General features: G+C 39.0%; 1 protein-coding gene and 1 long non-coding RNA gene across 2 annotated transcripts in view; both read left to right on the top strand.

Annotated features, from left to right (window-relative positions):
* LOC133528779 (clavesin-1-like) overlaps window positions 1–6120 on the top strand; it is a 29982-nt gene extending 23862 nt beyond the window's left edge. Inside the window, exons 4-7 of the mRNA XM_061866245.1 lie at window positions 1177–1335; window positions 4484–4577; window positions 5118–5334; window positions 5943–6120. Coding sequence (XP_061722229.1) covers window positions 1177–1335; window positions 4484–4577; window positions 5118–5334; window positions 5943–6094 — 622 coding nt within the window. The 3' untranslated portion in view covers window positions 6095–6120. The remainder of the gene's footprint in view (window positions 1–1176; window positions 1336–4483; window positions 4578–5117; window positions 5335–5942) is intronic.
* A 6932-nt stretch (window positions 6121–13052) lies between these two features.
* On the top strand, window positions 13053–16638 carry LOC133528783 (uncharacterized). The gene is made up of 3 exons (XR_009801052.1): window positions 13053–13207; window positions 13994–14102; window positions 16569–16638. It is a non-coding gene; the product is annotated as an uncharacterized LOC133528783 (long non-coding RNA).
* Window positions 16639–17730: the final 1092 nt, after the last annotated feature.

Raw genomic sequence — 17730 nt, 5'->3', positions numbered from 1 at the left:
CATAAAAAAATATAGTTTTAAATTTGAACTTAAATAGCTGTCAATAGAGTAGAAGATTATATCAGCCATATATATAGGTTGCATATGCGGGAAGGGGTTTAGTACGGTACCTTTTTAGGTGCATAAAAATGTAAAAAATGAGCGCCTCGCCAAGAAACCGCATAAGCAGTTTGGCGAGTAACTTTAAAATTGATTATGTATATGTGCCTTTGAAAAAAAAATGAAAAAAAAAAAATGAAACGTTGTATTATGTTCCCATCCAACGGTTTTATCGTGTTCGTAATAATATTTTATATAATATCTGGTCCGTCATATTGACGTTGACAGATGTCATTGTGACAGTGACATTTCTTGGTAGATTTGATGGAATTTAATTATGAATTAGGGTATAATTGACGACCGGTCTGGCCTAGTGGGTAGTGACCTTGCCTACGAAGCCGATGGTCCCGGGTTCAAATTTCAAATCCCAAATCCTGGTAAGGGCATTTATTCGTGTGATTATTATTTATTATATTTTATATATATCGTTGTCTGAGTACCCTCAACACAAGCCTTATTGAGCTTACTGTGGGACTTAGTCAATTTGTGTAATTTTTTTTTTTTATAGTCGACCTCATGGTAGAGAATTTGGTAAAGATAGGTAACGAATAATGTTTCATATACATAAATTCTAAGACTCAGTGAAGGCACAGTCAAAGAGTCATTGAAACCGGAGTTTCCAAGCGACCCTCGGTTTAAAAGTCGCACAAATGACTAATATGGTAATTGCTAATGAATACAATACAAGTAGGTACAACACTCGTCAATACACCCCTCACGCGGTTTAAATACAGGTACCTACAGTACTTAACAAAGACAACATCGCTGAAAGGCACCGCTGATAAGAAAAGAAAAAATGTAGTAAGGTTATGCTCTAACTCTGAGTGCGGGTAAGACCGGCATATAAAATGTATTGCTGGGAAGACCGTCATAGGGCAAGAATTGTCGTATTTGTATACGTACGTGACTCAGACACAGTCAGAAAAGAAGAGCTTCGATCCGTCTGCTCCACCTACCGACCTTTGTGGAGCATGTGTACAGTACAAACGTAAAAGTCAAAAGCGACAAAAGAGTAGACGGTCTTTCCTTATAGACGGTCTCCTTCACACATTAATTGAATGAATTGTATTTTTCCAGAGTATTCGCCCCTCTCCCCATGCCGCTGGTGCGCGGCTACCGCGGATTCTACGCCCGCCTGATCGACCCAGACCCCCGTCACTTTAATTTCGTGGATGTCGTGCGGACGTTCATGATGGTGTTTGACCTGTGGCAGTACGAGGAGGGGACCTGGCCAGGGTAGGTTATTGTATGTTCTACGCGCGCCTGATCGAACCAGACCCCCGTCACTTTAATTTCGTGGATATCGTGCGGATATTCATGATGTCGTTCGACCTGTGGCAGTACGAGGAGGGACCTAGCCACTGGCTAGTATAGCCAGGGTAGGTTATTGTATATTCTATGTGCAGTTGATCGACCCAAACTTCTGTCACTTTTTTTTATACCACGACGGTGGCAAACAAGCATACCGCCCGCCTGATGGTAAACAGTCACCGTAGCCTATGGACACCTGCAACTCCAAGAGCCTGTTGGGGCTACCGCGAACACGACGCATCCTGATGCCTGCATAATGGCATGAAAATCGTCCGTATGTCCCTCCGCGAACATCCCCGACGCACTGTAGTACCGCGGCAGCCCCATCAGCATCCTGAACGCGTTATTGTAGAGGACTCGCAGCGCACTATAACCTGTTTTGAAACAATGTTTAAAACATCTCATACAGAAATTAACACTTGTTGTGCATTTTGCAAACCTGCGGATCAACATGTTGCTTCTTACTGATAGCGCCCTGCGCTCCCTCTCTACATCAATGTCATCATTTTGAGATACAGTGACGCAATGCCCAGGTACACTTAATCTGTGTTACTAATTTCAATTGAACGCCCCTAACATGATTGGTGGTACGGTACTATGCTGTATGTTTTTGTGCCGGCTAAGAAAATTAGTAACTCAGTCTTATTAGAATTGTACCTGAGGCCGTATGCCTCCGCGTATCTTTCACACACATACGGTCAGTAACTGATTAAGTGCGCAAACCGAAGAGCTAAGTACACCATATCATCAGTGTAGCTGATGTTATTGAAACACTGTCCTCCAACTGAACAGCTCGATCGAGTGCCGCTGAGCTCATCCATCAGGTGATCCACATATAGGCAGAACAGCCTTGGCGAAGTTAGGCTTCCCTGTCTCACACCGCACTGCAATTTGTAGGAGTCAGACAGCGAACTCGCCCATCTAATTCTGTTACTCTGGTTATATCCAGTATTTAAACAGCTCAACCGGCTCTCCAGATACCGCCGCTTGGTTTAGCTTATTCCATAGGAGATCGTAGGACACCAGGTCGAATGCCTTGGATAAGTCCAAGAAGCATGAATAGACTGGTGTAATACGATCTGTGTGATATCGGACAGTATGCTTGAGGCACAGGACCGCAGCCTCAGTTGATAGACCTGATCTAAACCCGAAGAAGGCATCATGGACTTCATGGAGCGGCACACTATACATAGAACTTACTCACCAAGTCTGAGAAATCGTAAGGAAGGCCTGCACCTCTCTCTTTGACAGAAAATTCATTACGTATGACACCATGAAACACAATATACTATAAAGCATGAGGATGAGGAGGACTAGAACGGTCCGGGTAAGAATAAGAATAAGAATAAGAATAAGAATAAGAAACCATTTATTGCCACACAAAATACAATGTTTCACTTAAAAATAATAATAATAGGCATGCGCGGCAAAAGGAACGGACTCAGCGTACGCTGCGTCAGCCATTTTATTACAAATTGATTGCGCAGCGCTGATTTTCAGTCCGTCCCCTTCACTGAACCACATTGATATGACATGCGGGTTAATGGATTTTTTGTTTTATTACCAGAGATAGCTAGTGTATACAATTATAGTACGAAAAAAATAAAGAAATTTTTATTACAAGTGAAAATTTAATATTTTAATTTGGTATTTACTTGATATTGACAACTGGTTACATTTATAACTCAAGTATTTTACTGAATAGGTACAAACAATGCCATAGTCATAAGTTTCGTTCATTGAAACGTACAGCGATAAGTAATAGTACTTTTTGTATGAGAGAATACTTATAAATAAAATAAAATAAAAATACAAACTTATAAACAACAGGAATAGTAAGTGTCCAAAATATAGCACAACACCATTTTAAATAATTATATCCTCTGAGGAAATTTGGTAATTTAATAAAAGTAAGCTCAATTTGCCTTTAAAGGTTGGAAGGGACATTTTAGCTCGCAATGGCGGTGGTAGGTCGTTCCAGATCTTAGATGCAGAGTATTTGAAGCTACCACGATAACCTGCTGTTTTATGTTTCGGGGCACTCATTTTATTTAGAAACTTACTGCGAGTATTCCGACCGTGAACGTCTTTCATCCATCGAAACTTATTATAAAGATATTCTGGTTTATGACTAGAGACTATATTTTTAACCATACTGGCCATATGCAAGGTTCTACGTGCTGCCATCTTCAGAATTTTTCTCTCGTTTAGAAACGGTGTGATATGGGCTCGCTTTGGCACCGAGAAACAAAACCTAGTACAAGCATTTTGAACTCTTTGAATTGCCTGTGCGGTTTTGGCCAGCAGGCGTGGTCCATATACGATATCGCAATAATTAAACTGTGATAACACTAGCGACTCAATCAAAACCAGCCTCACCTCTTCTGTTAGGTAATTTCGGATACCATACAAAATTTTTAGCCTATAAAATGCGTTTCTTATTTTTGTATTAATATGATCAATGTAGCGTATATCACTATCTATAATCAATCCCAAATTTTTGGCTGCATCCACTCTCTCAATCCTTTTACCATTAATCACCAATCTAGGATCAGAATTAATTATCCGATTACGCTGTAATTTAGATCCAAATATAAGGTACTTTGTTTTTGAGGGGTTTATAACTAGGTTATTATTATACGCCCATTTGTATATTGCATCCAGATCCTCATTTATTTGCTCTATAGCACATTTTGTGTCTTTTGGGTCGAATGAAAAATATACCTGCGTATCGTCGGCATATAAATGAACACTACAGTGCTTGAGTAGTTTGCCGAGGTCAGCAGTAAACAGAATAAAAAGCAACGGACTGAGAATCGAGCCCTGTGGTGTAAGGCCGAGGCATCCGACACTTCCTTTCCTATGATGGGTGATCGATGATCACGTGATGCTTGCCACAGAAAACGAAGTCTTGGCGCCTCGGCCCGGACTCGGACCATTCATCCTACGGTTCATCCTTAAAAACCATCATCACATAGGATAGGTATCTAGTTACAATTTTCTTTCGCCATTCCATTTTTTCTTTTGCAATAAAACATTTACCTTTATTAATTGTATAACTCGCTGTTTTCAGATTCGAGCTGATTGTAGATTTGGACACGGCAGTAGCAGGTCATCTCGCGAGGGTGGAAATCATGGCAATTCGTCAAGTATTATACTTTCTACAGGTTAGTATTCATGTGTATAACTTATAATCATTACTTTATCTTAGCTAGGGATTTCATATTCATTAAAAATAATAGTAGGCATGTAATGACCTATTAATAACTTGGATCTATTGTTTATCTCATTAACTGCTGTGAATGCTCACGCATTACGGACGCCTGCAACACAAATGTGTCAAATAAATACATAAATATTATAGGACATTATTACATAAATTGATTGAAGTCCTACGGTAAGCTCAATAAGGCTTGTGTTGTGGGTACTAATAGTGTTGTGTTCCTGCCGGTGAGTAAGGTTGTCAGAGGTCAACGGGGGGGGGGGCTTAGATTGCAGGCGTACATAGGTTACGGTGACTGCTTACCATCGGGTGGGCCGTATGCTTGTTTGCCACCGACGTAGTATAAAAAAAACTTAGTCAACGATATATATAATGTCCCATGTATGTTCCCTACCATTTTGAAAATTGTTTTTTGAACCAAAACCTCCAAACCACGGCATCTTGCTGATCGTTTTAATAGTAGGCCATTTTTTATTATTTTCAGGAATGCATGTTAATAAAGCTAAAAGCGGTCCACTTCCTGAACGCGCCCGGCTGGATGGACAAGCTGATGATGATGCTGAAGCCCTTCCTCAGGAAGGACCTGCTGGGGCTGATATGCATCCACCAGCGTGAGTCCGACAGCGTCTACAAGTACATCCCGAAGGCGGCGCTGCCTAAGGGAGCAGGGGGAGATTATAAGGACTTTGAAACTATTAAAGGTGAGGTTTGACCCTTTGATCGCCAAAGACGTCAACTGACGAGCGCAGCTGCAGCCCAATAACAACCTTCGTGCATTCTGACAAGGTTTACAATGACGCGCCGCGCTCGATAGGCACGTGTATTAATAACGGGCCAGCAAGATAAAGACGATCCTAATACTGCTAGATTTCCCTTCCTTTCTTTTCCCTTCATGAATAAAACTTTACTTTGGGTCTTTCTAACACACACAAATGTCAAAATGATATGTAGTGAAAAACTGTTACCAAAGGCTTCTTAGATTTTATAGATTCTTATATATAATCTCACTATATAGATAGTGTTGGGATTCAGACTAATGCTGGTGAACATTACTGCAAACATGCGGACAGCAAAATCAATTTTGACATTATCGACAGTAATGCAGCCGACAGTAGTGTCACACCACATTACTACAGCAGTAATGCCTGTGTAGTCTGAATCCAAACAGTACCTTAAGTGTAACAATGATGATAAAAAATAGACGATAAAAGTGCAATCGTTATAAATCCATACTGTACATATTTTTCGTGTCAAAGGTCTCTCGAGATCTAAACGCAAAAAGTTTGAATATAAACATATCTGGTTCCAGAGGAGACCCTTGAGCGACTCCAGAACAACCGAGATTTCTTCCGCGATGAGAACCGGCGAAGAGTGAATGAGGCACTCCGGAAGGGCAAGAAGACCACCGTTGAAGACATTTTCGGTATCCAGGGCAGCTTCAAGAAGCTAGATATAGATTAAATATGGGAATATAAGCTTTTAGGTTACATGGTGTTTTATTACTCCCCCTTTCCTTGGGGTCGGTTGCTTCAAACCGATGACTTAATGAGGAGTTATAAGGGAACAGATTATGATTACATCATTATGATTATAAACCAATAAAAAGTTGGCTCGTCTTTGCTGACCTTGAAGGCTAATTACAATAATTATAATTAATTTTGCATGCTTAGTTATTAAGTTAAAATAATACAGCATGTTTATATTTAACTGACACAAATGCATATCATGAGCAAAAATAACTGACATCAAACCACTTCGCCGTTTGGCAGTACTATTTTAATATAACACTTACGTACCGTGTCTTATGAAAATAAATGATAAAAAAAGCATAGGTATACATACATATAATAATAAATAATAAATAAATAATAATAAATAAATAAATATTATAGGACATTACTACACAAATTGACTAAGTCCCACAGTAAGTTCAATAAGGCTTGTATTGAGGGTACTTAGACAACGATATATATAATATATAAATATTTATAAATACTTAAATACATAGAAAACACCCATGACTCAGGAACAAATATCCATGCTCATCACACGAATAAATGCCCTTACCAGGATTTGAACCCGGGACCATCAGCTTCGTAGGCAGGGTCACTACCCACTAGGCCAAACCGGTCGTCAGAACATCGTCAGGTCGTCGTACATACATGTCGTAAATATGATTTTTGTTTCATCGTCGAGTGAAAACAACCTAGGTATATGAAAATTAACTGCATAAATCATAAATGCCCGGGATCGAGCCCGGGACGCTGACGTCGCAATTTTAATACCGACTATTCCCAAACTTCACCACCACGCTGGGATATAGCTAACTAGGTGAAATTTGGCTACTTGTTCTCGAGTAAGAATCTTGGAAGAGGCCCTTGTGCGACTTCAAACCAACAGGGATTTCTTCCGACACTCCAGAAGGGCAAGAAGACCACCGTCTATGACCTTTTCGAAGAAGCTAGATGTAATAATAAAGGCTTATAGGGAACGCAGGCTTTTAGATTAGGTACATGGTGTTTTATTTATTATCAAATCACTTTATTACTGTAGCAACTCATGAAAAATTAGGGTTGGCAAAATTATTTTTGCTGTAGGAAACACAAACTTTGACCAATTAAATAATAATATAATAATTTTATCAAGATAATATTCAGTAGGTACAAAACAATGCCATAAAAATCAAAATATTAATAAAGTCGGCAAGTGAATAGGTAAACATGGATTGTTTATTTTTCTAACTTGTGTTTGCTAATACTCATATAATTTTTAGCACCTATTTCATAACTTATTTTGTAAATAATGCCAAGAACATACAAAGAGACTTCCTTGAGATTGCACAAACAAGAAACCACGAATAACACGAAGATCTGATAATGTTGATCGAGTCATATAAATGTAAAGAGACGAAACATAATGTAAGTATTCATTTATGGCGATGCGCGATGAATAATGCATTACACGACTTGAGTTTGCAATATCATAATATAGGAGTCGCCATCGTCGGACACGGCGAGGAGGACTATATAGTGACTGTGCGCGTTGGAGGGTCTGCCATCTTGTGGCCTGAATCGGAACCATAAGTATATACATTTACACGTCACGTGTTTTCTTGTGCATAGTAGGTTCTGCCATCTTGTGGGCTACATCGGAACAATAAACATCACATTTACGCCTCGCGCCAAAAGTCTGACGGCTCCTGTGCTGCCTCCTACAGTTCATGCACGCTCCCTATATATATGCTACAATGAGACCTATTTTGTTAGAAATTTCTTACGTCATGCTCTCTGGCAACTCCACATTGCGTTTTTAATTTTTTTATCATATGACGATTTAGTACTTACCTACATAATCGGTACCGTAAAAGCAGCCAACTATACGCCCTGATTCGACCTTTGAGATACATCTAACATTTGCTAAAGATACGATATGTATTAATAATAATAATAATAATAAAATGTTATTTATTCAGGTATTAACCCATTAAATTACAATAAAGCAACAATACAATAAAATAAAATATACAATTAAAATATACAATTAAAATTAAGACTATAGATATAGGTGCAGCGGGGAAACCTTGCTCATACAGTAGCAGGTTGTATACACTACTTTAACAATATTGTTCGCCGTTTCGCTCACTCTCCCGACAAACGACCAGTGCCTTTTACGCATTATAGCGTAAAAGTCATCTACTCTGTTCTCGGCGAACATACCAGACGCACTACACCGCCACGGTAGCCGTAACATTGCACGAAACGCGTTGTTGTACTGTACTCGAAGTCTATTGAACGATCGTTTCGTGAAATGGTACCACAGCTGGCTAGTGTAGAACGCCTGACAGTACGCCTTGAACAAAGTTATTTTGGCTTGGTCGGAACAGTGAGCAAACCGACGTGCCAGCATGTTGCTTCTCATCGCTATGGCCCGCCGCTGTCTTTCGAGATCGTCATCGTCCTTTAATCTCTCTGTCAAAACATGCCCTAGATACTTAAAACTACTTACACATTTTAATTCTGTCCCGTTTAACCTAACAGGTGGAACGAAATCTGGGCCCTTATCATATTTAAAAACAATTATTTCAGATTTTTTTACATTGTATTTTAGTCCGTGTGTTGCAGCATAATGCTCACATATCGACACTAGCATCCTAAGGCCCGTGATAGAAGGGCTCAGCAGCGCCATATCGTCCGCGTAGCTAAAGTTATTGGCACATACGCCCGCGACATGACACCCGACGGCGGCGCTGCTGAGCTCCTCTATCAGGTCGTTTATGTAAAGATTAAACAGCAATGGCGATGTCAGTCCACCCTGTCTAACTCCGCATTGCAACTTATACGGGTCCGAATTGGCATTTCCCCATCTAACGCTATTCATCTGGTTCCCATACCAGTATCTCAACAGAGCGGCTATTCTACTCGGTACACCCGCCTTTGATACTTTATCCCATAATAAATTATAGTCAATAGTATCAAAAGCACGGCTCAGATCCAGAAAACAGCCGTAAACCGACGTCCTTTTCTTAAGATATCGGTTTACGACGTTTTTAAGACAGAATATAGCCATATCTGTTGAGAGACCCGGACGGAACCCAAACTGGGCGTCGTGTAGACGTATGTGTTTGGCAAGTATCGGGTTAATTAATCGTTCAAGAACTTTGGAGAACACGGTAGCTAACGAGATAGGTCGGTAGTTGGACGGGTCACTAAGATCGCCAGTCCTGTTTTTAACGATGGGAACCACATTCGTAGTCATAAATTCATCAGGTAAGTAGCCGTGCGCTAAACACAAATTAAATAATTGCGCCATCTTTACATGCAATAATGGGCCCCCATACAAAATATGTTCAATACTTAGACCGTCGTGGCCCGGCGACTTTCCGCGTTTCATTTTTCTAACACATTGCCATATCATATCTTGCGTAATGAATAACTCGGAACCTGTCGACGGGCAACCACGGTTCCGCGTATTATCAAACAAGTGAGAATTCGATGAGTTTAGAAGTGAGTTATCGACTTTAAATTGCTTAATAAACAAATTAGCTATTTCTTTTTCATTTTGAATTCCATTTACTGATAATGGTCTACTTTGTTTATAACTTAGTTTATTAGTATCCTTCCAGAACTGAACGAAATTTCCTGTCGACCTATGGGATGCTATAATATCCATTTTAATAATATCTTGGTTCCGTTGGCACCAACTTAATTTATTCTTAAATAATTTGCGTTTATTGGACATATCATCAAATTTATATATATGTCAGTGTTAAAAGTGACGTTTCTTCAAACAAAAACGTTTCCATGTCGTATCTTTAGCAGTTTTTTGACGCATTAAGTTCGGGTGGGGCCGTTGAGTTCTAATTCTTTACTCAGAGGTAGAGAAAAATTAAAATAAAAGTGTGTTCAGGAAAATTAGACCTTGTTTTATGTCTACTAAGGGTCAGTATAAATGTCTACACATACTACACGTTTCACATCTTTAGACCATTGTCATCTGAGCCTAAAGTCCCTTTTTCTCATTCTAGTAGGTAATAGTATTAGGGTGGACACTAAAGATAAAAGAAATACATAATGTTTTATTCTTCAGTAGGTACTTTTGGAAAAATGGTTTCATTGGGAACTAGCCGGAACTATATATATGCTCCTGACCGTTTTCGGCCACGGCGACTGCTTTAACTCCTTTTTTGGCGTTCATGTGCTCTCGTGTGGCTGACGTAGCCGATCTTGTTGGCAAATACCCGTGCGCACAACGGGGACGAGAGGACACCATCAATATAATTATAGCTGATCACCGCTGGTGGTCGGGCTTTCAGCTCATCCCTCTTGTCGTCCAGATCTGTTTGACGACGGGATTCAAAAATATCCGTATATTTCTTAAACAAAGATCTCCACCCAGGGCGGTTGGCGGCCTGCTTTTCCCACTGTAGGGGCTCAATGTCGCAGTTCTTCATATGGCGTTTAAGCACGTCCTTGTACCTGAGGAGTTGTCCGCCTTGCTTTCGCTTGCCTTCCTCCAACTCGGAATAAAAGACGCGCTTAGCCACTCGACCCTCCACCATTCTTGAAACGTGGCCGCTCCAACGTAACTGTCGTCGCATGAGGTAGACTTCGATTCCACCCACGCCGGCTCTCCGTAGGACTTCGGTGTTCCGCACTCGGTCGGACCAGCTGATCTTTAGGATCTTACGGAGGCATTTAAGATGGAATCGGTCTAGTGTGCGGACGTGACGACGATATACGGTCCACGTTTCAGAGGAGTACAGTATGTTGGGCAACACCACCGCCATGTATATGGAGATCTTTGTAGCTAGCTTTAGGTCATGCGAGCGGAAGACCTTGGCATCCAGCTTACCGAATACTGCAGCAGCCGGAACTATCTGTAATACAAAAAAATACTTTTAGATGAATTACCATTAGGACCTATTTATGAATATACAGAAGATTTACAAAATTAAAACATACTATATCTTACTAAAGATCCACACATCAACTTACTAAATACACACACACACACACACACACACACACACACACACACACACACACACACACACACACACACACACACACACACACACACACACACACACACACACACACACACACACGCACGCACACACACACACAATTACTGGCTCCATTATTCCTTTTTTTTTTTTTACTTTTTTACTATTTTCTACTCCATGTCTGACAACCCCGATACTTACCTAGTTCTATAAACAATTGTTATATGTGATTTTAATTGTATACATATATTATTAGACTTACTTAAATTTTCGTGTGACAATCTGTAAATTAAGGAAGAGCGGTGTTGCCCAATACAGGCAAATTTTGCTTACCGGGTAGCATTATCCCCTACTTTATAAACACCTGTATATTTTACGAAAATAAATAATTTTAATTTTTTTATTTAATGAATGGATCCTCCATGGTCCATGGATGGACGATGGATTTATGACGACGGTGGATTGAAGAATCCCTTGAAGAGTCCCTCGAGAAAGGCGTTGAAGATTGCTAATTAAATTTATGGCAGCCATATTGTGATCGAAAAAAGTGCTACGACTGCCTGACGTTGCCTGAACATTAATTACTATTAATAATATTTTTCGAGTTGGCAGACTACGTGCAAGAACTGTCTACAAAATAAATACCTAATTATCAAATAGTTAAATAGGCCCATAATAAAACATCATGACATTGTGTTGGCTGTGTAACAGCGACATTTCAATGGATTTTAAAGTCAATGTCAAAAATGCTAAATATCTAAATAACAGTCAGATTTTGCGGACATATCAGGAACATTCAAACTTTAGTCATCTGTGCTGAATTTGATATTTCATCTCATTTGCATTTTATTTGTGCGAGAAAAGGGATCCGGGAAAATAGTAGCAGGTAGGTAATATGGTTCAAAGATTATTAAAACAATTTAATGTTTTTAACAATTAAAAGTTTAATGAATCTTTATTGCAAACTTAATAGACATTACAATAATGAAGAGAGCTCATGTTAAGAATAAATTAATTGTTTTCATCTATAGTCGTTAGATTTGTAGCTGGCCCCCAACGGCTTATCCTTTGTCTATTGTTGACTAAAACGGCGCGTGCCACTACCTGCAAAAAAAGGGCCCGGTCACTTTAACCGGTTATTTAATTACAACTCCTGTGGTAATTCAAATAAGATTCAAAATGAACAAATGGAAAAATAATATGCGATTTCTTGTGTGGTCCCTATACGATTACCGAGTGCCGGCGAGTCGAACGCTGCCAATCCATTCTAAAATGTGTCCTCGATATGCGTAACGAAGGCGCGTTATCGGAGAGCACACCTACACTGGTTTCTTGAGCGTTGGACTAGCTCGTGCTCAGGTGCCAATTAGAATTATACGACCCTTTTTTGCAGGTAGTGGCACGCGCGGTTTTAGTTAACGATAGACAAAAAGATTAGCCGCTTCGGGCCAGCTTTAAATCGAACGACTATACACTAAGATCTTATAAACTGATCTTATCACGAGTTTCTGCTTGATGACGTGATACCTATAAACCCTCTATGATGCTTTCAAAATCCGTAAATAATGGCCAACATTACGATAAACTGTTTTGTTACAACAATTTTCTTATCTGTGATAATGTTGTTATTGCTTCATAACTACATCAAAATTGATTTGGTTATGTATTCAAATTTGGAACATCTCTGAAAACAAAGCAATACGATTCGAAAGTCATAAAAGCAGTAGGCGACACATTTAATATATTTGCTTTTGACTCTTGCAAAACAGTTCCAATCAAATCAACATTATATTTTCAAAATCCGAACAGACCTTCAGCAAAATGTATCACGCAAATCGACACATTAGCACGCTCCGCCGCCCACTAATGCTCAAGCCATTTCTAAAATAATTATTATAATATTTATGTAAACGATAATTGGAACCGGAAGAGAATTATTGAGATTTTTCCTGTATTTTCAGTATAAAAGGCAGGTGTTGATGTGGATCACACAGGTGGCTAGGTGACATTTCGAGATGAAGTTCGTAGCGTTGTTTGTGGCCGTGCTGGCTATCGTGTTTGCCGTTGTGGTAAGTTGGATTTTGATAAACTCATAATAGTATTTTTTGCAACAGATACATAATAAGGGTTCTTAAAATTCAAAGGCCAAAGTTACGAAACGAGACGAAGTCAAATTTTGTAAAGACAGGTCCGAGAAGTTTAAGACCTAATAGATCGCTGGCCAGGAGTATGTATCAGTCATCGCCTCCTGGTCAGTACTTTGACAGATGATAGTTTAGATGCTATCATGATTTAAAAAATAGTCAGCTGGTTGTACCGCGGTGGAAAGACCGTCAGTTGATGACATGAGAATGTAAAAAAAAATGTTTTCAGTCATCGCCTCCCGATTGATACTGTGTCAGTAGTTTAGATGCTATTTTATTTATTTAATTTTTTATTTTATTATTTTTATATCTCGGAGATAACACAGAAACAATTATACAAGAAACAACCATAGAACAAACATGTATAGATATAGATATTTCCTTGGATATATCTCACTAAGAACACATAGGTATTACTACATACTGATAAGTAACAATAATGTACATTGACGGACATAAGTGTATCTTGTATACCTATATGGGAAGAAAATAAAATAAAATAAAAAAAGTATATTCATATGCGCAATGTGATAATACTTTGCTAAATTTGGATACAACGAAACCAAAGCCTACAGCAGCAGCAGCAGGTAGTAGCCTGTTGTATCGCGGTGGGTGGAAAGACCGTCAGCTGGTCATATTAACATGTAAAAGTGTAAATATATCCTTGACGTCAACTGTATTAAGAAGTGTTCTAAAATTGTTGTTTTACAGAGCGGCATGGGCATCGGCGGCAACGCGGCGTTGTCGCACAACAAGGAGAAGGCCGGTTGCGGTGGCGGCGGTGGCGGCGGCGGCGGACCCCCACCACCACCCCCCTCTAGTAAGTATCCTATAACCCCCATCGTCCTCTAGTATGAGGATAAACGCGCAACTAAGCTCAGGTGACTCGGCAATCGTTAATAAAATGGGACCAATTTCTTGTTTATGTAGTGCAAGCTCGTAACTAGATCAGACAAATTTTAGAAAAAAATCGGTCAAGAAAATTTCAAGTCATGCTCAGGGTACCGTAGTTTCCAGCTTGTGACAATAGGAACGGGGACTATTAAGTGGTATCGTATACTGCGTAAAGCAAATAAAACGGAGTACCTTTGCAGCACTTTTAAGCTAAGAAAGGACAACTTTTTGCAAAAACTCATAGATGCCTGAGAGTACTATACCGTTATGAATTCCTGTGTCTTAGTTGTTCATGTGTTATTGCTTTATAATGTTAATGCTTTATGTTATTAATGTGTTCCAATTTGTGCCGCTTTGGCATTAGCTGTAAGGTGCAATTTGTTATTTGAAATAAATAAATAATAAACGGCTCAATCGGATCATGTTCGCCACAGTTTTCATTAAAAGTATTTACTAAGCTTTACTTGCATAATTTTTTTCATAATTTATCGACCCAATTTATATGATTTAAGCAAATAAAAAATATAATGTAGGGGAGGCACCCAAAACATTTTTTTTGACATCTTTAAATTACCATTTTGTTGCCTTGCGGCTGTAGCACAGTCGCATTTTTATCACTTGTCACTGTACCTGTCACATTCTAACAAGTATGTAAGTGCGAAAGTGACAGGCATAGTGCTAAGTGATAAAAATGTGATCGTGCTACAGCTGCTGGTTGATTTATCCATCCATGCCAAAATGCAGCTTTCTAGCATTACGGAGCAAAGCCGCGGACGGACAGACAGACGGACATGGTAAAACTATATGGGTTCCTAGTTGATTATGGGACCCTATAAAGATCACTACTGTGGACATTACATTAAAAGTTCTGGTAAATTACTATGAGTCTCAAATACTGAAAAAAAATGATTCCGCCTGTAAGGGAGCAAGTATTATGCTTTCATTCTATTTTGTGCATTTGACAGGCGCCAGGAAAGTCGGTTTTTGCATGTAGAATATAGGGTTGTTTCCATCTACAAATCTTAGGGCAGAATTGTATCCCAATAAATTCTTTTGGATTATAAGAACATGTTAAACTACTTTTAGGGGACCTGTAATGACCATATTTTTGTAAATATTGAATTTAAAATATATTTCGGCACACGTCACGTGACCAAATTCGAAACGTCTTTGAAGATTCTAATGACGTCACAACTCTCGAACTGACTTTAGGCGATGAACAACAAATGACAAATGTCAGTTGACAGTTCGTATCTTCTACGTGTGTATGTAGTTATGTGTCAAACCGTAAACTGTGACGTCACACAATTTTCAAAGAGCGTTTTGGGCGCGAAAGTTCTGTCAAAATATATTTTGTTAATTTAAAGCCGTTTTTAGTGTAAAAGTTAAATTTTAGGGCAACTTTTCGTTAATATAGAATCGTAATACAAGCGTTTCAAAAAATTGGAAACAACCCTATTCTTCTTCTTCTTTTAAAATATGGCTTCCATCAATTCTATGACGATTTTCGCAATGTCAAGTTACGTTGCTCGTAGAGCATGACGTTGTTCGGTAGTTGCTTTTAGTAAAGAGATAGCTGGACTTTACTAAAAGCCGGGATGGATTGCCGGGTGTTGATTAAAACATGGTTAAACGCGTTTCAAGATTAGTTTTTCATTAGCTGCACACTTCCACGATAGTTTACTCATAGTAAGCTATCAATATTACACTTTAAACTACATGAATGAACAAAACACAAAAAAATATTCTCGAGACGTCTTCGCCATCTTGAATCTCAACAACAACCTCTATTTAGAATTCATAAAAGCAGTAGGTGACAAATGTTATACAGACAGACCAAGACAACTCTGCAACGAGTTTGATAGCACACGCAGTGCAAGTGTTATTCAAACGTCATAATTTTATAGAAATCGTTGCAAACTTATCTTGGTCTGACTCTACGTATAAAGCTAAAATAAATAAAAAATGTTGTATGAAGGTTGTATAGTCGTTAGATTTGTAGCTGGCCCCCAACGGCTTATCCTTTGTCTATTGTTAACTAAAACGGCGCGTGCCACTACCTGCAAAAAAGGGGCCCGGTTACTTTAACCGGTTATTTAATTACAACTCCTATGGTAATTCAAATAAGATTCAAAATGAACAAATGGAAAAATAATTTGCAATTTCTTGTGTGGTCCCTATACGGTTACTGAGTGCCGGCGAGTCGAACGCTACCGATCCAGTGTAAAATGTATCCTCGTTTGGCGTAACAAAGGCGCGTTATCGGAGAGCACACCTGCACTGGTTTTTGAGCGTTGGACTACCTCGCGCTCAGGTGCCAATTAGAATTATACGACCCTAGGCTCAGATGTTTCTTTATCTTCTCACATTAAATTTGTTTTTCCTTTTTCAGACAGCTCGGGTTAATCTTCCGGTACAGCATCCTCACAACCATGCCTCAAATAAAATAAGTAGCATCATCATTATCGCTTTTATTTACATACCTTTACATATTCACATTTCATATGGCAATGTCGTATAAAAATAGAAAAATATCCAATAATCTCATATTAATTTTATGGCAAGCTCGTATCTCCTCGAGTAATTAAGAGGAAAGGGGACGGCAGCTTTTCCGTACAGTCTCCATTTTCCTCTGGATATTGACATTATGGTAAATATTTTTACATCATTTGATGCATACCATTGCTATGCCTACGCTTGACTTTTTTCGATTTTTTGATTATTATAAAAATTAAGAGAGAATAACAGATTTCATACATTTTTTTAAATGCTCTCAGCTTTTTTTTATACTACGTCGGTGGCAAACAAGCATACGGCCCGCCTGATGGTAAGCAGTATCCATAGCCTATGAATGCCTGCAACTCCAGAGGAGTAACATGCGCGTTGCCGATCCTAACCCCCCCGTCGTTGAGCTCTGGCAACCTTACTCACCGGCAGGAACACAACACTATGAGTAGGGTCTAGTGTTATTTGGCTGCTGTTTTCTGTAAGGTGAAGGTACTTCCCCAGATGGGCTCTGCTCTGGATCTGGAATGACATCCGCTGCGCTGTGCCCTACCACACAAAGCGAGATGACATTCACAATGCCCATACCTCTCTTATAGTAATAAAAATTAATCTTATAATAATAAAAAAATCGAAAAATAAAACAAACGTAAGGGCATAGCTGTGGTTGATATACAACAAATTATATCAAAATATGTTCAATAATGTCAATATCCAGAGGGGAAAATGAGGATTACCTTTGTATGAAAAGGCGATTTCGCGCGGGTCCTCCACTTTCCTCTTAAAACATTTGTCTAATATAAAAGCAAAGAAATTTCGACTTTTTTCCTTTGATATTAAGACAGAGTTTTCTTACCAGCAGTACATGTAGTACCGAAATCATAACGAGATAAGAACTTGCAAAAGAAACAAACATATACTAGTATTCTATCATAATCTACATATATTGATTTGGCAATATTAAGAGTATTTTACTGGGTTATATGTGAAAGTATTTTTCACACCTGGTAATGGCTCTCTTGAGTCCTGGTATTAAACATCTGACGAGA

Source organism: Cydia pomonella, chromosome 20 (assembly GCF_033807575.1).
Source record: "Cydia pomonella isolate Wapato2018A chromosome 20, ilCydPomo1, whole genome shotgun sequence".
NCBI lineage: Eukaryota > Metazoa > Arthropoda > Insecta > Lepidoptera > Tortricidae > Cydia > Cydia pomonella.
This window is presented reverse-complemented; position numbering and strand designations above follow the sequence as displayed.